At 40.0% G+C, this 20,533-nt stretch overlaps 1 protein-coding gene across 1 annotated transcript in view; it reads left to right on the forward strand.

The window, feature by feature from the left end:
* FAM171B (family with sequence similarity 171 member B) overlaps nucleotides 1-17,078 on the forward strand; it is a 37,796-nt gene extending 20,718 nt beyond the window's left edge. Inside the window, exons 2-8 of the mRNA XM_053981846.1 lie at nucleotides 1,000-1,233; nucleotides 1,952-2,044; nucleotides 2,335-2,490; nucleotides 4,242-4,409; nucleotides 7,972-8,088; nucleotides 8,605-8,728; nucleotides 8,994-17,078. Of these exons, the coding sequence (XP_053837821.1) occupies nucleotides 1,000-1,233; nucleotides 1,952-2,044; nucleotides 2,335-2,490; nucleotides 4,242-4,409; nucleotides 7,972-8,088; nucleotides 8,605-8,728; nucleotides 8,994-10,329 (2,228 nt within the window). The 3' untranslated portion in view covers nucleotides 10,330-17,078. The remainder of the gene's footprint in view (nucleotides 1-999; nucleotides 1,234-1,951; nucleotides 2,045-2,334; nucleotides 2,491-4,241; nucleotides 4,410-7,971; nucleotides 8,089-8,604; nucleotides 8,729-8,993) is intronic.
* Nucleotides 17,079-20,533: the final 3,455 nt, after the last annotated feature.

Consider the following 20,533-nt stretch of genomic DNA (forward strand, 5'->3'; position numbering starts at 1 on the left):
ACCTAAATAGAAATACATAATCATGATGAATGGATTTGAAAGTATTGGGATTCCAAGTAGTGCAGTGATATTGAAAAGTAGTAAACATGTAACTAAAATACTGGAAAATTTGTTATTTAAAGTATTTTTAAAAGTGATCCATAGATATTATAAATTCTAGCAACTAATTAACTGTATTCTGGAAATAAAGTGGAATTCTGTTCCTTTTCACACACTGTGAAAAGGCTCCCTAATAGTTTATTTGCCATCAGGGTGAGAGAGAAATTGTGATTCAGAGCACCTTGAGACTGTTGTTCAAGTGGACTGATTATTTTCACCATACATTTTAGTCACTGTAATTATGACACTGGGTATGGTACGAGCTATCAGATCCTCTAATTAGAGTAGAGAAATATTGTCTAGAAGTTGCAAGGTAGGAAGGTGGAAAGTAGCCCAGTGCAAGTCTGGTGGGAGATGGTAGCTTAAAGTAGTGTCTGGATGCATTTCTAATAATGTTACATGTGTAAATATAGATGTGTCATCCCACTGTCTGTAAACATCAGGTTCTCTGCCTTTAGAAACTCAAGGTGCATCTTGAAATGTTTGTCCCAAGCCAAGGGATAAGAAGACCCATCTGTATTATCAGTGTGATACTGCAGAGCACAGTAACTCTCACATTGTCACAGAGGCCTTCTTCAAGCTTAAACAAAAAGGGGAAGATTGCTTTGTAATTTGGTTTCAAATTTTTTTTTCCTGTTTTTTTTTTTTTTTTAACTGGTTAGCTATTATATTTGCTGAGTTTGATAAACACTTTTTGACACCTTTGTGTCCTGTCTTAAGGTTCTTTGTTTCCCCTTTCTCTGGGGTACATAATTGTATGGTTACCCCTGCCTTTGGCCAGAGGCAGAGATTCACTGTGCAGTGCATGAATAGCAAAGACCTGAGCTCCAGGACTTACAAAACTATGGTCCTTCGTTGTGATGCATCATCATGGCCTCCTGTTTTTCTTTTTGTCACCAGGATCTGTTTTCACCCTGAAAGTTCAAGTAAATGACATCATCAGCCACCAGTACCTGCCACAAGCGGTGGTAGAGGTGTTTGTTAACTACACCCTGACAAATTCTACTCTTACTGGGAGCAATGGAGCAGTGTTGGTAAAAGTCCCCTACAAATTAGGATTAAGCTTAACTATTGTCTCATACAAGGATGGCTACCTGCTGACACCTTTGCCTTGGAAGACTGCGAGAATGCCAAGTACGTAAGCGTCTTACAGTCCTATTATTAAACTGTATCTGGCAGTAATTAAATTTCTCTCCTAAGCTGTCTGGGTAGTTGCTGTCAGCTGAACACAACTCAGAGAAGTCAGTCAAGGGAGATGGTGCCTGTCAATGCAGATCTAAGGGTGAACGGTCTGTTAAGCTTGTCAAAATTCTGATTACTCTAAAGCAGAAAATAGCCCTTTTAAAATCTAAGTGGGTTATGTTGTGACACACAGTGAATTCTTAGATTTTTTTTTTGCCTAGAGTTAACAAAGAGCTGTTAATATGTCCTGAGGAAAATCCTGTTGACCTGAGTAATTCTTGGAATGCCAATGCTTTTTGTTCTCTAAGCAGATATAACCTGTTATAGCTCTGCTTCAGCAGTGTTTCCTCACAGGTTTGCTTGTTTAACTCCTCCATGATCCTAAAAAGGCATATGATTTTTTTGAAAAAAGAGACTTTTAAGTAATTTTCTAGTGACTTTCTAGTCACTTGTTTATCCATAGAAGGTATAAAACAGTAGCAAACATTCAACAGAAGTCTTTCTGCCTAAACACTAAAATAGCTGCTCTGGATAACAGGAGTAATTTATTTAGTCTTCATATGCTCTCTGGTATATTAACTGCTTTGTTCAATAGATTTTTAGATTTGGAGGCCTGGGAGGATTTCTTTTGGTTGCACAGTGTAATAACAGATATTATCATTTTCCACAGTATACTCGTCCGTGACGCTCTCATTATTCCCACAAAGTCAAGCTAATATATGGCTGTTTGAAGATACTGTCTTAATTACTGGAAAACTGTCTGGTAAGTTCTGTGCATGCAGACTGTAACTAAACACTTTGTGATAGCCATCTGCACCCACATGGAAAAAAAAAATAAGCATCATTTTCTATAATACCTATCTACTTAAAGCCAGATTTTCTGTTAATTATGTAGCTGTACAAGAGGCTGTGACAAGTGCTAGACTGGAAATACAGCAAGCATGGAGAAAATGGGAGGAAACAGGTTGTTATGCTAAATAGATTTCTGAAGGGTAATAAAAACATGGTTTGTCTGTTTTACTGTGGCTAAGAAAAAATACTACTCTTTTACAGATGCCAAATCTCAACCGAGTGTTCAGTTTCCAAAATCTTTAATGAAGCTTCCAACAAATCATATTGCAAATGTTACAGCCTATCTGACAGTACCAGAGCAATTTTTGAAAGTGGACAGCTTTCTCTATACAACAGGAATTATTCTAAATAAATCAGGTATGTGAATATGATGCTTAGGATTTCTAATGGAGAAAGATTATAATATTATAATGCATATGAGTACACAGTGTTTCAGAAAAGCATATGCTTAATTTAAGAGGCCCTGAACCTGCTTCATTGTATTAGATCAGAAAGCTTTGTTCCACAGGAGTGAGTTATAAACACATCAGGTGAGTAATCAGTGTTACTCTATTTTGGTCCATGCAGTATGAGAACATACCTTCCTGCACTGAAATACAACTTCAGAATCTGCTTTTCACATTTATATATATGAATATGTATTTATGCTCAGAATTTCGTGAGACTGTGGAACTGGCTTAGTAAACACTTTAAAAATGCAATTATAGCCAGACTGTACAGTAGGTGAAGCTAATCAGTGAAACAGCAGCAATTAACTTCAGCTGTAGAGTTCCTGCATTTTCACTGGAGTGATTGGTTCTAGGGGTTAGAGCCAGCACAAAGATTGCATTGAAGCCCCTGCTTGGCTCACAGTCAGTCAGGCTGGGCAAGTTTGGGACCAAGTGGTCCCTGTGTGTACAGAGCACAGCTGTAATGATGTTTTCTGTGCATCTGTTTCACTGGAGAAGCACTAAGTGGTTTCATGAGTCGTAACTCTGCTCTTATACCATTGGATTTTGTTAGTATTTGTCATTCTATCAGATAGTTTTTAAATCTGCATAAGTACAGTAATCTCTGGTAGGTTGTACTGTGTGCAGTTCCATCTTTCTTTTGTTCTTTTCTTTCCATTCCCAGTAGATCTGAAGCCATGAGGCTCTTAAATTCATCGTGGTGCAGGAAGAGGGCACTACATGGCTTATTTAAAGTCATCATACTTTATTCTTTAATTTTCATTCCATTAAAGGCAGCATATATGCTTACATTTTGACATAGATATTTTAAAATATCTTTCTTCTCTGTACTTCACCTCTTTAAATGGAAGGCAGAAGGAAAGAAGCATAAGAGAATAAGCAGTGTTTATCCTCTTTGAGTTTTCCCTTCAATCTGTCTGGCATATGTTTTAAATTATTCATATACCCCTAAAGGAATAAGCTTCCTTTTAGGGCAGGTGGAAGCTAATTGATATCTGATGTGCCAGGAGTTCTCTCACAACCAGCTTCTGACAGCCTGCATAGATTTAACATTATTCTGCTACTTAGTAATTCTGTTTCAGCTTCTCTCACCATCCTGTCACACTGGGCATTCTGGAGCATTTGCAAACTGGTGAAAGGAAAACAAAGGAAAGAAACTTTCAGGCTGCTCTGTAAAGGCAACATTTCCTCATGATTAACTATTCACTTAATTCTGGCTGCCAAATTTGGAAATTAATCCTTACAGGAGAGGTTCCATATGCTTTCAGTTTCATTCAATGTTATGTAAATTGTGATTATACCAAAATTCTTGTATGATCTGTGTTTCACATCAGTTAGGGGTTTTGTAATCTGATTATCTGAGGGGAAAAATCCTTCCTCCCTGACCACAAAACAAGTTTTGCCTCATGGTTGGTTCTATGGTCAGCATAGAACCCAGATGTTGCAAATGTGTTTCTCTTATAGCACTGCTATAGAAATGACTCTGTTTTGTTTTAATCATAAGTTGTTAAAAGTTCAGAAGAAAAGTAATGTTGATTTTTATTTGGTAACAGCTGACTGTGTAGCTGAATGTGGATGAGGACTTGCCTTTAGTAGCTTAATTCTTTTCTTTTAAAATAAACAATGGAAGGAGAATTACGAGATATTTCTTGCCTTCAGGTTTCAAAAGCATGGAATTAACTCCTCTTGCTGCCATATGTGTAAATGTTCTTTTGGCTGGGAAAGAACTGAATATAAAGGGTCCCATTCAGGTTTCACTTCCTCTTCCCACAACTACTGTAAGATCAGGAGATGCTGTACCTGCCTGGACATTTGATATGAAAATTGGTAAGTGGGTTATTTGTTATTTTGCCTTCTAACACATGCCTTTAGGTTTGGGCACATGGCACTGTGGGTCATGGAACAGTGATGGCATTATTTTATGAGGTGATGGTCAATAGGTGGTCATTTATTTTAATGGACTAGCTTGAATTGTTCAAAGGTATTTCCCTGCTTTCATTAATTCAAAAAGGTTTACTAAAATTCATCAGCATTCCTCTTGCCTTCATTTAGTGTACTGGATTTTTATTTTCATGGGAGGCTGAGTATTCACAGAACATATATTTTAGGTGATGTTAAATTTCAAGCCTAGTAATTTTGTGAATTCCTTCTTACAAGAAAGCAAACCAGAATTGAAGGTTTGGATGCTTTGTTTCCTGGAGTGTAGCTCTAGAGATCCTCTGACGCTGGAACTGGAATAGATATTGCTTCAGTTAACAAAAACAATTCAGAAAGTGAAATGAAGGGGAAATAAGAGTTATCCAAGGGAACAACATAGTTCTTCCAGTATGCAAAGAGGAGGCTGGGGATTAGTCATTCTAAACCTTTTGTCATCCCTTCACATCTAATTTTAGTCAGGAGTGAGTAATGAGCTATGTCCATGTAACCCATTTAGATGACCTGTATTAGGTGTGGGTGCATTAGTGTCCTCATTGTCCTACACTGCACCTCACAGTCACCATCACACTTGAAATATGAATATATATTGAATATATAGGCTTGAAATATGCGAGTGAGTGAGGTCATATCTTGTTCCTTATGAAGGCAAAAAGCTTTTGTGCAGTGTTTGGAAGTACAGGAGAGGGACACCAGCTCTAACAAAGTGTTGTTTAACGTTTAATGTTCAAGAAAGAAACTGATCACCTTAATGGAAAAAACCTGAAGAACATGGATTTGAATTAAGGACATGCTAATAAAATTTGGCTAGGCTGTCTTTTGGGGGAAAAAATAAACAGGATAACTTTTGGCATAGAAGATTAAGTCTGTCTTTATACCTAGAAGGCTTCAGAGGGGTAATTGGTAGAAAGAGATGGCATTTTAGAGGGTTTTAGTCTGAGGTGGTAAAATATCACCCAGAGTTTAAATTTCTTATTGCCACAGTCACTTTTGCCAGCTCCTGTGCTCATGCTGCTTTTTTACCTCCCTAAACAAAGCTAAATCAATGCTGCTGTTAAACAAGGAGTTGACAGAACTGGAGCAGCACAGGATCGGGTTAGAATACAAACCAGTGTAAGGTGCTCATGTGCATGTTGAGGGTCCTACTCAGCATCCCTACATAGGCATGTTGGCCTTGGGAGTAAAACAGGAGCTAGGAATATGGCCTGCTGATCCAAACCTCAAGAAAACCAGTTGTTTCTTCCTCTCCAACGGGATGTACTTTACAGAGATTCCATAAAGGCAAGCTGTTTGTAATGGATGCTCTCTGAGGTGTACTGTTCACTGCTGCATGCTGAGGAGAGGGACAGAAGGATGGTGAAAAAGGACAGCAACTTTTGGGGCATAAATTAACTGGCACTTTTTCTCCCATTTCTTCCTCTCTAACAGTAAAAATTTGCAACTGTATTTGCTTTCTGGATGTTTATTCTTAAGTATGTTCCCTTTATTTTTTTACCTGTGGCCTGACACACACAAAATGACTTTTTCCCAAGGTAACTGAGTAACAGCAAGGCATGTTTTATCAAGGTTCTGGTGACTGAGGGCAGCTGAACACCTCAGCTCTGCAGCAGGCATTCCAGAGCATCCATAAGGAGCAGCAGGCCCCCCATCTGAGCTGAATGCAGAGCTCCTGCTGTACTCAGTAATGAGGCTCTGGCCTCCAAGATGCTGCATGCGGGATGTCCCCAGCAAGGCACTGACACAGTTTTTAACTCTGAAGTCCTTGGGTAATGTGTTATGATGGTAATCAGAGCTCCCATGTCAGCATTGATAGTGGCAAGGGAACAGGTTTGTGTGTGCTGTGGTGTGGGTGACCCATATGCAGCAGGAAAAAGACAGAATCTGCTTTCACAGGTCTGCCTGAGCAGTGCTCCTGGGGCTCACTCCAAGTGGAGTAGTACTGAGACTTCCTGGAAAATGAGCTCTGGTAATTGTACTCAGCTGCTGTAAATGCAGAGTTTGTTCATCTGTATTGAGTGTGGCTTCCTTCTTACGAAATATTTTGCTGCATTAGTGCTAAAAGTACTTTGTGGATTTTAATAGAATTACAAACAATAGAAAGCTTGCTTTCAACATGAAATTGAGAATTATATCCTTTTGCTTGAATGGCAGTAAACCATAGAGAAAATGGGCTTACTCATGAATCACAGTTTAATATTATTTCTTAATACCAAGTATTTTCTATGTAGTATATTAGGGGAAGATGTAATTTGCTGAAAAGGACAGCAAACATTGTATAGCTTCTTATGGATTTGTTCAGTCAAGATAGAACTTCTGGAGACCTAGAAGTTATTTTTGCGTTTTTTACAAAAGGCAAAAGGTTTGCTGGTATTACTCCTGACTCTGGACAAGATTTCTCAGGTGGCTGAGAAAGGACTTTCACAGCTCTAGGTGTTTGCTGCTGCCTTTCCCCTCTGCCAGCCATCACGAGCACCAGGAAAAGGCCGATGCTTTATTTTTTTCTCTGTGTGCCTTCATCTGTGGCAGGTGTCCATCCTCATCTTTACCTCCTTGGTTGGGAGATATTTACTCTTCCTTTGCTGAAAGAAGGGTCTTGGAAGAATATCAAATTGAAATTCATATAAGTTCCAGCTTACATGAGTTATACTGTTTTCATACTTTGATTACTGGTGTTTTAAAAAAGCTGGTGGTTCTCTCTACCTCTCAGTATTTGCAGGTTGAATATGGAAGGTTGGTTACATGAGGCTGTTTTCTGTCCTTAGATTTTCACAAATGACCCACAATAAACGTGTTTAAGTGAGTTAAGTGTAATTCTCTCTCTTCTAATGGATGCTTTATTAATTGTAGAAGCTGGCACACCATAACACCTTTCCTTTGCATTGCCAAGCAGATGGTGTGGAATCTGTGTCCTAACAATAGCACTTCCTTGGGCTAACTGAACTGTTACAGCCTCGGGGCAGGGAGGAGGAGAGAAGCATTCAAGACAAACATTGTGTATCCTATTGTGGCTTAATAAGATTAAAATGGTTTCCCACTAAGTTCTGCTAGCTGATGTTAAACTTGTGTTCATATGCATCAGTTACCTGCTCCCTCATTTTTTAGTCTTGGCCTTCATGCATGCTGAAGGCTGTACAATAGGCTTTCTCAAATTATTTATGTGCATATCTGTGAAAGACAGTTATTAATAGGAAATTAATCATATTGAGTTTACTTCTGGTGAGTAATGTTTGTTTCAAAGTAAATGGCTACAGATGGATATTTGCAATGAAGTTGTCAGGAGAGGAAATTTGCCTGTTTGGCAGAAGCTGTGTAATGAACAGTGGCTAGGTCAGAAGTTTCAGTTTATCCTGTGACCTTGTATATTTTTGATAGTGGCCTAATTGCTGATGGTTTGAGGTATAGAAGAATCCTGCATGGCATGTGCAATGTTTTGTCCTTTTTTTTTTTTTCCCAGGTGCTTGGGTAAACCGTGGGCTAGGAATAGTGAAGGAAGTGGATGGCCAGTTGGTATGGACATACACTGCTCAGCACTTGGGCTACTGGATTGCAGCTCCACTGCCTGGAGCAAGAGGTATGGCAACAGCTGGCCAAGCAATTGCTGAATGCCCCATGGAAGCCTGTCAGTTTGCTTCATTTAACAGCAGGAATGGAGAAGTGACATGCAACTTCACCACTTGGATAAATTTTGGTCGAGTCCTTACAGTGATTTTCTTGTATGTTTTGTGAACTTATATGTAGGGATCTGTCAGAGAAACAGTGGGGCTAATTGCAAAAACAGATAGCACTCTCTGGCAAAGTGCTAAGTAGAAAATGTAGACTACTTTTTCTAAGTTAGTTTGGACAATTAATACAAATATAATTTGTCTGGAATGAAGTAGCTGTCATGGTAAGCTTTTAGTATTTGAGATGGACCTGTTATTTTCATCTATCCTGCTGAAATAGCAAGGTGAAAAGGGAAGGATGAACATAATGCCATTGGAACACAAAATCACTGGAAAAGTACTGTTCAGTTTATTAGCTCTGCACATCAAGTGGAATCATTTGCTTTTAAGAACTAATGCTTGTCTGGTTTTGTTTGATAATCTAGAATCCATTATTAGTGCTGTTTCCAAGGACATAACAGCCTATCACACTGTGTTCCTTACGGCCATACTGGGAGGAACTGTTGTCATTATCATTGGATTTTTTGCTGTTCTTCTTTGTTACTGCAGGTAAGCAAAAGAAGTTCCAGCAAGCTCATTATGAGTGGAATTTGAGGTTGATAAAATAATCTTTTGAGGTTAAGACTTGTTTTCTTAGCTAAACTGTAATATGTAGCCTAATATTTTTTTTTAAATTACACTTGTTACAGAACTTCATTTTAAGTATGTGATGTCATTACAACTTCTTAACCAAAGTCTAACCTTCAGCTTTGGTAGTCAACAGTCCAGTATTTCCTAATATGCTCTGCAGTCACCTTGCTTCTCTTTTGCATAGGGATAAATGTCGTCGGACACAGAAGAAGGAGAAAAACTCAACCAAGCTGGAGGTCATAAAAAAAGACCAGACAACCTCAACAACTCACATAAATCACATCAGTGCTGTCAAAGGGTCTTTAAAGCTGGAGGATAACTCACAGTTATATACACCGAAGATTTCTTCATACAGCCCTCAAAGGAGGCTGTCCATAGACACAGAAGATGGAAAATCACAAGACAATTTTAAAATCTACTCAGAGGATGCTTCTTATCAGTCATCCTGTCAGATTGGTCAGGCAGGAAATTCAGCCCATTCAGTGGAGCCTAGTGCTGGAGTGAGGCTTTTACAGCAGCCAAAGCACAGTAACAGTACTATTTCCCAGGCTCCTAGGGACATTCCAGACCAAAACAGGTACCTTTCACTGAAAGAGGAGATGTATGGGCTTTCCCATATCCCAGAACATCTAATGCATATTTACAATCAGCCTATAGCTATTCTTCAAACCTCAGACCTTTTCCACTCCCCAGAGCCACTGCATCCTGCTAAATCAGCAACTTTGCCAAGGAAAGGGCAGCTGGTGTATGGCCCCATGATGGAACCCATGAATCGTGACAGTTACATGCAAACACTCCCCAAAATGCCAGTGCACTCTCATCCCCAGCCTTCTGCCTGCAGAGATGAGAACAGTGCCCTGGATGGTGAAGAGGGCTTGCCTTCCCAAGCATCCAACTGGGGCCGGTACACCAACAGCTTACTGGAATCTGTCTCTGTTCCTGGGACACTGAATGAAGCAGTTGTAATGACTCCGTTTTCATCCGAACTTCAAGGGATTTCAGAGCAAACATTGCTGGAGCTCTCTAAAGGAAAACCATCTCCGCATCCTCGAGCATGGTTTGTGTCCCTGGATGGGAAGCCAATTGCTCAAGTGAGGCATTCTTTCATAGATCTGAAAAAGGGCAAAAAAACTGAGAGTAATGATACCAGCCTGGACTCTGGTGTGGATATGAATGAGCACCATCCTAACAGGAAACTGGAGAGAGAGAAGACTTTCATTAAAAGTATGCCACATTCTAAGATTCTTTACTTGGAAGATCTGGATCTGAGTGGCAGTGAAAGCGGGACCACTGTTTGCACTCCAGAGGACCAGGCTGTGAGACACATTATGGAAGGAGGGAATGGGCCAGTCCTAGAACAACATAACGAGGAAGGTCTAAGGAAAAAATCTCTACCAGGAAGTCATGAATCTGGTATCCCTTCTGCTAAAAAAAGGGATAGACCACCTCTCATGAAAAGAGATAGTAAAACCAATATCTGGAAGAAAAGAGAGGAGAGGCCGCTTATTCCTATAAATTAAAACAATGTGCTTTGTGCTCTTGCTCTCCCTGCTGGTTGTTGACCTCTTGCCTGCTTCTGTAATTCTGCAGTGTTGGGTTTACAAGGGAAATGTTGTTTTCTAGTATCAAGAAAAGTTTCATTTTTTAACATACAGATTGAGTTACCAAACTTCAGCTGGGCAATTAATATTCCATGTGAATTGAAAACAGGGAAATGCTACTATTAAACTTTTCCAGTTCCTAATTTTACTGGCCGTATGAGGAAGGCCCACATTTTACTTAGCCTGTCATTCTTGGACACACTTTTGGGAATGCACAGTGAGAAATGTAGGCACGTGATTTAATTTTTTTGTACTTGTTGCTAATGCAATGGTAGCCTAGTTAAAGCCATTCCTAGCCTTGTTCCTAATCAACGTGACCATCTGTACAGTATTTTATATGTGAACTTTTCTAGCTATCTGTTACTTCTTCCTTGTATAATGTGAAATGTTTCATCCGTTGGTCCCACGACACCAGCAGATGAGCTCTGCTGGATTTATCAGCAGAGCTCTATAGCATTACTGCCCTCCCTGTGTGTCCATCCATGTGCAATTCCATACAACACTGGGGGAAAAGGAAGTGTACAAGTGTGGCCACTGCAGTTCATGGTCTCCACTATCTTCAAGTGTTGCCCATCTGCTTTGTTTAAATCTGCTTTATTATGGCCCGTGGATGTTGAACACTGTCATGGGCTATGAGGGGTCCATGTCCAGCAGAAAAGGACTGATTCTGGTAGCATTTGGAGCTGCAGCCACTCCTGATCTCAGTGTCTTGTTTTGGCTTCTTTGTCAGTGAACATCTTCTCTTCTGTATGCTGTTGGGCCAGCTGTGCTCCAGAATGTAGCCTTGAATCTCTGCCTGTTTCTAAGTGAGAGTTTGGCCCATGATGAAGTGTGCAAGATTAGACAAATTATGCCTTGGAAAGAGTTTCTTGAGCAGGAAAGCTCAGCACCATTCCTTTTTGTTTTATGTTTAAAACAATGGGAGATCATTTGAGGTTTATGTGCCTACATTTTGCCAGCCTGAGCTGCTTTTGTCTAGCTTTGCAGAGGGGTTAAACAGGCTTTAAAAGTTGGGGGGGAGGGTTATGAGCATGAGACAGCAGATTGCAAAAATTTGGTCTATAATGCAATATAAATACTATTTATGACTCATCTTAGAGTTAAATTTACCAAAAGTCATGAATGCATGAATTGTAACTAAGATATGTATAGAGGAAGGAAAGGCCATCAGAATATTCTTTAATTTTAATGTTCATCTTGTCAAAATGATCATTTCAACTTTGGCTAACAGAAAAATGGATGCATCTCTTGATGTGCTTCATATAGTAAACAGAATGTATTTCTGTGGCTTTGAGGCTGTTTCCCTGATGAAATAAGTTCCAGCATTTTGGCTTTGGCAGTTTGATTATAAATCATCCTAAAAAGGCTTTATAAATATTTCCCTTAGAGCTTGGTTAAGGGTCTGTACCAAGACCCAAACACACATGTCTGTATTTGAATTGTGATGTGAATAGACCTTGGTTGTCTGCCCTGTAGTACACTCAAGAGTTGGGAACTATCCTATGCAGCTGGGCTTCTGGGAATATTTGCTCAGGAAATATTACTGTGAAATATGTCTGTTGTGTTGGGATTGTCAGTTGTCTGGTGCTGTTTCTAGAAGAATATGGAAGGTAACCAGGATGGTACCAGCAATGCATCAGTCCAAAGTGAGCATTTGCTTCATGAACAAAATTCCCCTATTGAGTTCACAAGTATGAAAGTGCAAATTAAGTTTGAGATAGGTGTGTGTGTTGACCTTGGCTGGATGTCAGGTGCCCATCAATCTGCTCTATTGCTCCCCTTTCCCAGCTGGACAGGGGAGAGAAATTAAGATGGAAGACAACTCCTGGATTGAGATGAAGCAGTTTCCTAAGGCAAAAGCAGAAGTTTTCGTGTGCACAAAGAGGGAAAAAAAATAGGTTTGTTCTCTACTTCTCATCAGCAAGCAATGTTAAGGCTGCTTCTTGGAAAGCAGGGCTTCAACACTTGTAGTGGTTGCTCCAGAAGGCAAACCTTGTAAGTAACAAATGCCCCCACTTCCTCCTCCTTTCCTTAGCTTTTATATCTGAGCTGATATCATATGGTATGGAATATCCCTTTGGTTAATTTGGGTCAGCTGGCTTAGTTGTGTCCCCTGCCAGGATCTTGCCCACCCCCAGCCTGCTGGTTGGCAGGGAATGTTGGGAGTCAGCACTAATGCTGTGCCAGCCCTGCCCAGCAGTAGCCAAAACACTGGTGTGTTACCAACACCTTTCCAGCTCCCAGTACAAGGCACAGCACTGGGAAGGCTGCTATGGGGAATGAACTCCAGCTCAGCCACACCCAATATCTGTGGGCATCACCATCACAGGTGGGAATATCAGCACCTGTGCCTGGATCACCTCCTTCCCCTCCTTCAGCACTGACCTTAGTGTCTGCAGAGTTGTTCCTCTCACATGTTCTCACCCTGCTCTTTTCTGGCCACAATTACATCTGCACAATAACTTCTTTTCCTTTTCAAATGTATTATCACAGGGGTGTCACCATCACTTCTGACTGGCCCAGCCTTGGTCAGCAGCAGCTCTGTCTGGGAGCTGCTGGCATTGGCTCTGCTGGACATCAGGGAAGCTTCTGGCAGCTTCTCACCCCTGTAGACCCCCCTACACTATCAAAACCTGGCCACCCAAACCTAAAACACATGGTGAAGCAACTGTCCCCCTGCAACCCACGGAGTGCAGATAATCCACCTGCAGCCTGTGGAGGATGCCTGAAGGAGGCTCTGAACCCATGGGAAAGCTGTGCTGCAGCAAACTCCTGGCAGGACCTGTGGAGACAGGAGGTTTCCTGGTAGTACCTGTGGGGGACTCATGCTGGAGGCAGGCTGTGCCTGAAGGACTGCACCCTGTGGAAGAGTGAGCCACGATGGAGCAGTTTGTGGAGAACTGTTGCCCTTGAAAAGGACTCAAGCTGGAGAAGTTCATGGAGAGCAGCCTCCTGTGGGAGGAACCCTGTGCTGGAGCAGGGGAGGGACTTCTGTCCTTGAGCAGCAGCAGAAACCACACGTGGTGGAAGTGACCCATTCCTGTCTCAGAAACCACACGTGGTGGAACTGACCCTGTCTCCCTGTGTCACTGCAGAAATAGGGAGGGGTGGGGGGGGAAGGTGTTTCTAAGATTTATTTCACTTGTCATTATCCTGCTCTGTAATAAATTCAGTTAATATCCCCAAGGTGAGTGAGTCTGTTTTGCCCATGACAGTATTCAGTGAGTGATCTCTCCTTACCTCAATTCAGGAACCTTTCATTGGATTTTCTCTCCTCTGTCCACTTTGTGCAAAGGATTGGTAAGAGTGGCTTTGGTGGGTGCCTGGCATCTGGCCAGGGCCAAACCACTGCAGTGTGCAAATAAGTCTGTAATTAAATTGGCCTAAAGAACCTAAAAGAGGTTTAATTATGATTCATCTATTTCAGGTGTGAAGATGGCTTGTCATATTAGCATGCCTTTGGTTCTCTTTCTAGGTTACAGGAATTTTGTTCAATACCAAATACATTTTCACAAAAACTTTTTTTTTTTTTAAATGTACAGTTGTAATGGATATTTAAATGTGACTTTCTAGGCCCAGATATTGATCATGTCATCCTTGTCTTTGTTGTATACATTAGTAGGAATCAATTTGTATATGCACATTTCTTAGGAAAGCTGCCCTTGAGGTTCAATATTGCCCTGTTTGCAGAGTAGCATTGGTTCTGATAGCTCCCTTTTCAAAAAGAGATTATTATGCATTCTGTTGAACATAATAGAAAATCCCTGACAAGCTAATGGTTTTCAGGAATTCATATTAAGTTCATATGTCTTTACTTGAAATTTTGGTCACTTAGAGTAATATTTCAGATTTTTAAAATGCATTTTTCATTGTATATACTAAAAAGACCTAATTTCTCAAACTTACTTGTATCATCAAAAAATACAGACAACTATAAATGGCTTTATTTATGAGAGTTCAAAGAAAACAAGTTTGGCACTCCGTTGTTCTTGTTCTCTGACAGTAGGTATCAGGTTGTCAAAAAAAAGGATTAGAAATACAACTCTAAAATTATTATGATTATGATTTATATTCATACAGAATATTTCAAAATATATTATCTCAGTCTTCACATTCCAGCTGTATGTTGGAATTTATGCACTGGAAAAACCTGTATTGCCTGCTAGAGATTAGAATTCTTTTTGGTTTTGTATCATTAAAAAAAGGAGCTTGACTATGTTGAGCTCCAAAAATTTTAATTCCACAAAACATTCTATGTGATGTGTAATGTGTGGAGAAGACAGAATGTCACAGTGAAGTGTCACAAACTAATGTTTTTCTATATATCTCTATATGATTTCAACATATGAATTTTTAGGAATTACTGAATTTATTTCTTAAGATTTTTTTTTTCCTGTTGGCCTTTTGTGACACTAACGGACTGTTAAAATGCTGGTGCCAGAATTAGGCCTAGACAAAAATCAGCAAGGATTTGTCGCACACGACTCTTGGAAAGGCTGGGGAAACATGCAGAGGTTTTCACTTCTTGGAATCTGGAGGTTGCTTACCTTGAGAATAAGAAGGAGGAAATGTCTGTGAGCCTCTTCTAAGGAGAGTGGAATGAATAGGGAAAACTGGAAAGGGTACAGCTTCTTTCTGATGCTAGTTTGCAAACTGATACGTGTTTGTGCTTTGGTGGAATCAATTCTTTCTGAAGAACACAAATGCTTGCAAGACTTATGTCTCAGTTCTTCACAAGGCACTTCTTGAGCTGTCAGCTTTTGCAAGAAAAGCCTTATTTATGTACATACAGTTTTAAGTGCAAGCTCATTGACAATAATTTTTAGATTGTTACCAAATGCTAGATATTATAGGTGAAAAAAAAAAAAGGTGGGGGAATCACTTCAAAATCACATTTGATTAAGAGAAAGAAAGTCCTTATAGTGCAATCAGAAAATAGAGCGCTGGTATTACAAACCTGAAAGTAAAAATTACGTGTTGATTAGGGGCATTATTTACCATCATAAAGCTAGAGATGATGCACCAAAAATAATGCAGGATGTAGGAATGTTCAGTTGTCTCCTTTGTTTTTATGCAGTAATTTGTACCAAAGAGGATGAAATGAACGGGCACCAGTATAAATTCTTGTTAGTTAAAAAGTGACAAAGTTTCACAACACTACTGCTCAAACACTGTGTAAATGAAAAGGCAGTGCACTACATCAGTTGTCTAGTGTTTTACATTAGGAAAATCTGGAGATAAATTAGCCTGCTGAAGTGCCTTTCTGTTTCATCAGACTTATTTTATCAGTGGGACACCTGACTATCTGAAAAGCACATTATGTTTTTATTTTCTGTTAGCCAAAACCCCCTGAATTATTACAATTATATAGCTTTTATAATATTTTAAGAGGCAGATCTAGTGCTTTTTATGTTGGAATACTGACTTCTGCATGTTGATGATGATGGTAGTTGTTGTAAAACCTAGTTTTTGTATTTTATGTTTGAAAAGAAATTTTAAAAATCTATCTTTAGCAATCTGAACAGTAGTGTCTTTTAAAAATGCTCATACAGGATCTGCTTCAACTTTGTGCATCAAGTGCAAGCGTCTTGAAATCATTGGATTTACAGGTATGAAACTGACTGGGATATTAACTTCAAAAATGAAATTAACCTATCTTTATATATAAACACTATTATAACGATAAAAGTCCTTTTTTCAGCTGCTAACTTTGCTTGTCAATAGCAGCAGAAATTGTACGGAGATGGGTACAATACTTCTTATTTTCTAGAACCAATTTTTATCTCAATTTGGAGCTTAGCTTGCATTGTTTTTTAATCGCTTTTTAATTTTTTTTAAATTCAGTGGTTTTATGAAAACACAGTACTATGCCTATGGAGCTAAAGATGAGTATTCTTTTATAGTAATTTGTACTAATTTGTGCCACACTTCTAACAGTAGGCAGCTACATTTGTGTTAAAGAATTTCTATGAAAGGTGGTTTAAATGACTTGAATCTGAGCTTTGTTTTCTTCTAAAAGCAGTATTCATTTTGTTCTGAAAAAATAAAAAGCTTCAGGTTTTTTTAGGACTGGCAGGGCAAAACTGTCATTTCTTGTCGTGCTAGCACTCTCAGCCTGAAAACTGTTTTACCAAATGAATTTTTTTCAGTCAGTTTTAGGACTTACTGAACATTCCTATATTCCCCCTCCCCAAAGCATCCTGGTACTTTATTCCCCAGGTAATTGATTTGGTTCCTTTGAAGCACTTGTTGCACTTCAGTCCACGTTAGAACAGTACTATTTTTACATGTCACTGTGTAGAAAGGCAGTTTTTAGTGCTCCTCAGAGCATGTTACTCATACAAAGCCTGGCTCTGGATGTTGCAAGGCAGGTGAACTCATGGCACTGACTGTGCTCACCACCTTGAATTCTGGAGCCTCTTATTCAACAAATGCTTCATGACCTCAGCAATTATTTTCAAAAACACTCTAGTATGGATGTTGTTTATGTAAAACATTCTTGATATTCGGCATCCTGGTTTTAAGTATTTCTACCTTTTTATATTTTGTCAGAGGTGTCTTTTCATCTCTGTATTTACTACAGTATCAGTGTATCTGTTGCTGAAAATGTAACTAAGGTTTGTAAAATGTTACAGCTTATGCAAGATAATAAAAATTTGAAAAAGTTATCAATGACTGATATTTTATTTATCTTTGAAGCCATATTTTGTTTAGAGACTTCTCTCAACATTTTCTTCCCAAATATCATTAAATGTATTTCTGTCATCACCACAATTCCCATGACAAAAGAATATCATCCTCCATCAGTTACCAATTCTAATAGAGTCACATTCTCTATTCTGTTTCTTGTGAAGAAAAACCTCTTGTAGTCTTCAGCTGGACCTTGGAGACAATTTCCCTGTAAACAAACAAAAGCACATTAGCAGAATAAGAAGCTAGGTTAAAAAGTTTTTAATCCTTTATGATAAAGTTGTAGCTAAATTATTTATTTGGAAAAGGACGATCCAAATGCATACTACAGAATCATTTGGAGATGCATTGCACCAAAAGCAAGTTTAAAAACATTTGCTTTGTTTGCCATGGATGTTTGTTTACAAAGCATATGTTGTCTACTCTCTAGATCAAGTTGATGCCAATAAGATTTCTAGTTTTTATACACTTTTCATAAATTTGTAGCTCTGTAAACTACTATTATACAGTTATATAGCTCCTTAACTAACTCAAGTACTTTTCCTACTTTTCTCTTAGATTTTAGAACAGCAAGTTAACCTTCCTGGAATCTTACTTAGTCTTTCCTCTAGAGTGAATCAAACAAGGTTTGGTTTTTTCCAGATATTGTAGACATAATAAATGTGGGGCTAGAAGCTGGGAGGGGGCTTCAGAGAGGGGCAGAACCAAAAGGGGAGGGGGAATTATTTAATTAACTGTTCCTCTAATTGGATGATTTCTATTAAGCATGCTAGTTTGTTCCACCTTTAAAATTGTTGGAGTCCTGTGTCATGTGCATTTTGCCACACTTGCACCTGAAGGACCTTCATTGAAGGTAATCACTTTTTGTTGTTTAATATTGTTTGGCTTTAGTTATTGTTTTAGCTTTGTGTCTTTAGGCATCAAAGTCAGTTACTTACAATAAGGCAGAGGAGTAAGTGACAAGCTACAAGATATACTCAGACTGTCAAAATACTGGTTTAAAACCATTTATTGTAGCACTTTGCTATGCTGGAAATGCTCTGCAGTTATTACAAGGGTTTCCAAGGTTCAGTCTTGATTTTTCTGTTGCATTCACAAGTTGTTTAGTTTCTAAATTCTATTAGAATGAGAATAAGAAGTGCATGTTTTTTTCTCTGTGAAGCGAGCACTTCACTGCGGAGCCATTCTCCAGTTCATCTTAGTGGTCAGCCCAAAGTTTTATGTATTTAATGTGAACATTACCAAAGATGTATCTACAGAAAATGAATTCCAATTTCTGTTATCTCTCCAAAATTAAGAAAAAAAATCACATAGCAATATTAAATAGTCTTCCCTTTCCTTTTCTTTCTTCCTCTCCACCCACATTTTATCTCCTAAGATTGCCACATTTCCCCAGATGGCAAAAGGGCTGTAACAACTGTCAGGTATTTTTTCTTGTGAATTTATTCTAGCATTAGAAGTGTAGCAAGTCAGAGAACAAATTTTATGCCTAACCTGTACTAAGGAAACTGAAACACTTTCCTTAATAACACCTCCTGACATATGGGACAAACATCCTCTTCATCAATTTCTCCCTGATCAATGCATTTGTCATTCTCTGCCTTGTAACAGTCTTAAACTGTTTTAAAGAGAAAGAATTAATTGTGTGATTATATGAGAGAAGCTGAGTAATCTTACTGTAACAAATTCAATGTAATAAATTTAAATCAGTGTTTAAAACTAAATTTAAATCAAGGGCTTAGTCCCCCCTCCCAGCTTATATTACTGTCACTGATTTCTCCAGTGACCTGATCCAGCTCTCCAGACTGCCAAAAGAACAAACCTAGCCAAACCCACCAATTTTCTGTTGATGTGGTGGGTTTTAATTCAGCCTGTTGAATTTTGACGTAGGTAATACATCCTTACTACTTTAACAGAGATGGTGCAGGGGCAGGAGCACAAGTGTGATGAGGAGCAGCTGAGTTGGGGTTGTTTATCCAGAGATTTTATCCAGAGATTTTATCGCTCTCTACAACTCCCTGAAAGGAGGGGGAGCATGGACGTCGGGCTCTTCTCCCAGGTAACAAGTGACGGGACGAGAGGACACAGCCTTAAGCTGTGCTGGGGGAGGTTTAGCTTGAACATCGGTAAGAATTTCTTCACAGAAAGTGTGATTAGACATTGGAACGGGGCTGCTCAGGGAGCTGTGGAAGGAAAGACGGGACGGGGCGCTGGTGCCGGGCGGCAGGCTGGACTCGCCGGCCTCGGGAGGTGTTGCACAGGCTGGACTCGCCGGCCTCGGGAGGTGTTTGCCACAGGCTGGACTCGCCGGCCTCGGGAGGTGTTGCACAGGCTGGACTCGCCGGCCTCGGGAGGCGTTTGCCACAGGCTGGACTCGCCGGCCTCGGGAGGTGTTTGGCACAGGCTGGACTCGCCGGCCTCGGGAGGCGTTTGGTACAGGCTGGACTCGCCGGCCTCGGGAGGCGTTTGGTACAGGCTGGACTCGCTGGCCTCGGGAGGCGTTTGGCACAGGCTGGACTCGCTGGCCTCGGGAGGTGTTTGGCACCCGGTGCAGCCGTGAGCCAGTGACGGACGCGCACACGGAGCCTCCGTTCGCGGTGGGAGCAGCGGGATCCCGGCGGTGCGGGGCGGGCCCCACACGGCCCCTCAGCGGCGGCCGCCGTGGCGCGGCCGGGCCTCGGCTGTGCCCGGGCACTGAGGCGGCTCCGCCTCGGCCCCCGGCGCTGCTCGCTCCGCTCGGGAGGCGCTGGAAGCACCCACGCCGCGCTTTTTCGCCTGCTTTTTAAAGGCTGAGCGGCCCCGGGAACCTGCGCCAGCCGGCTTGCTGCTCTGCGCCGCGCTCGCTAGGGGGCGCTGCTGCACTCCCGCCAGCCTGCGAAAATGCGTTTATTTACCGTCTCTCTTAAATATCGGTAACAATTCTTCAAACAGTTGATGGTTACGAGTCTTTTGGTAATAAAGAGTAATTGATGTAGTTTTTACACATGTACGCAGCAGTATATAATAGCGTGTATACATATATATAGTGTATGTATAGTATAGAAATATGCTGTATATATATATATTCTATATATTGTATATATATACCACACCAATATATATTTGGTGTCATTTTTACTAGTGTGTAGATATATATACACGTATATATAACCTATATTATATGACAGTATATATAATATATAATAATTTAATATATGACAGTATATATTATAATAATATATATAATAATATGTATAAAGTTATATAATATAACATACAATATAATATGTATAACATATAACATCGTATGTATTATAGCATATATTATAATATCTAATATTGTGGGAATTATTTATTATATCTATAATATTAGGAAAAAGTTCTTCCCTGTGAGGGTGGTGAGGCCCTGGCACAGGTTGCCCAGAGAAGATGTGGCTGCCCCACCCCTGGGAGT

Source organism: Vidua macroura, chromosome 7 (assembly GCF_024509145.1).
Source record: "Vidua macroura isolate BioBank_ID:100142 chromosome 7, ASM2450914v1, whole genome shotgun sequence".
Classification (NCBI taxonomy): domain Eukaryota; kingdom Metazoa; phylum Chordata; class Aves; order Passeriformes; family Viduidae; genus Vidua; species Vidua macroura.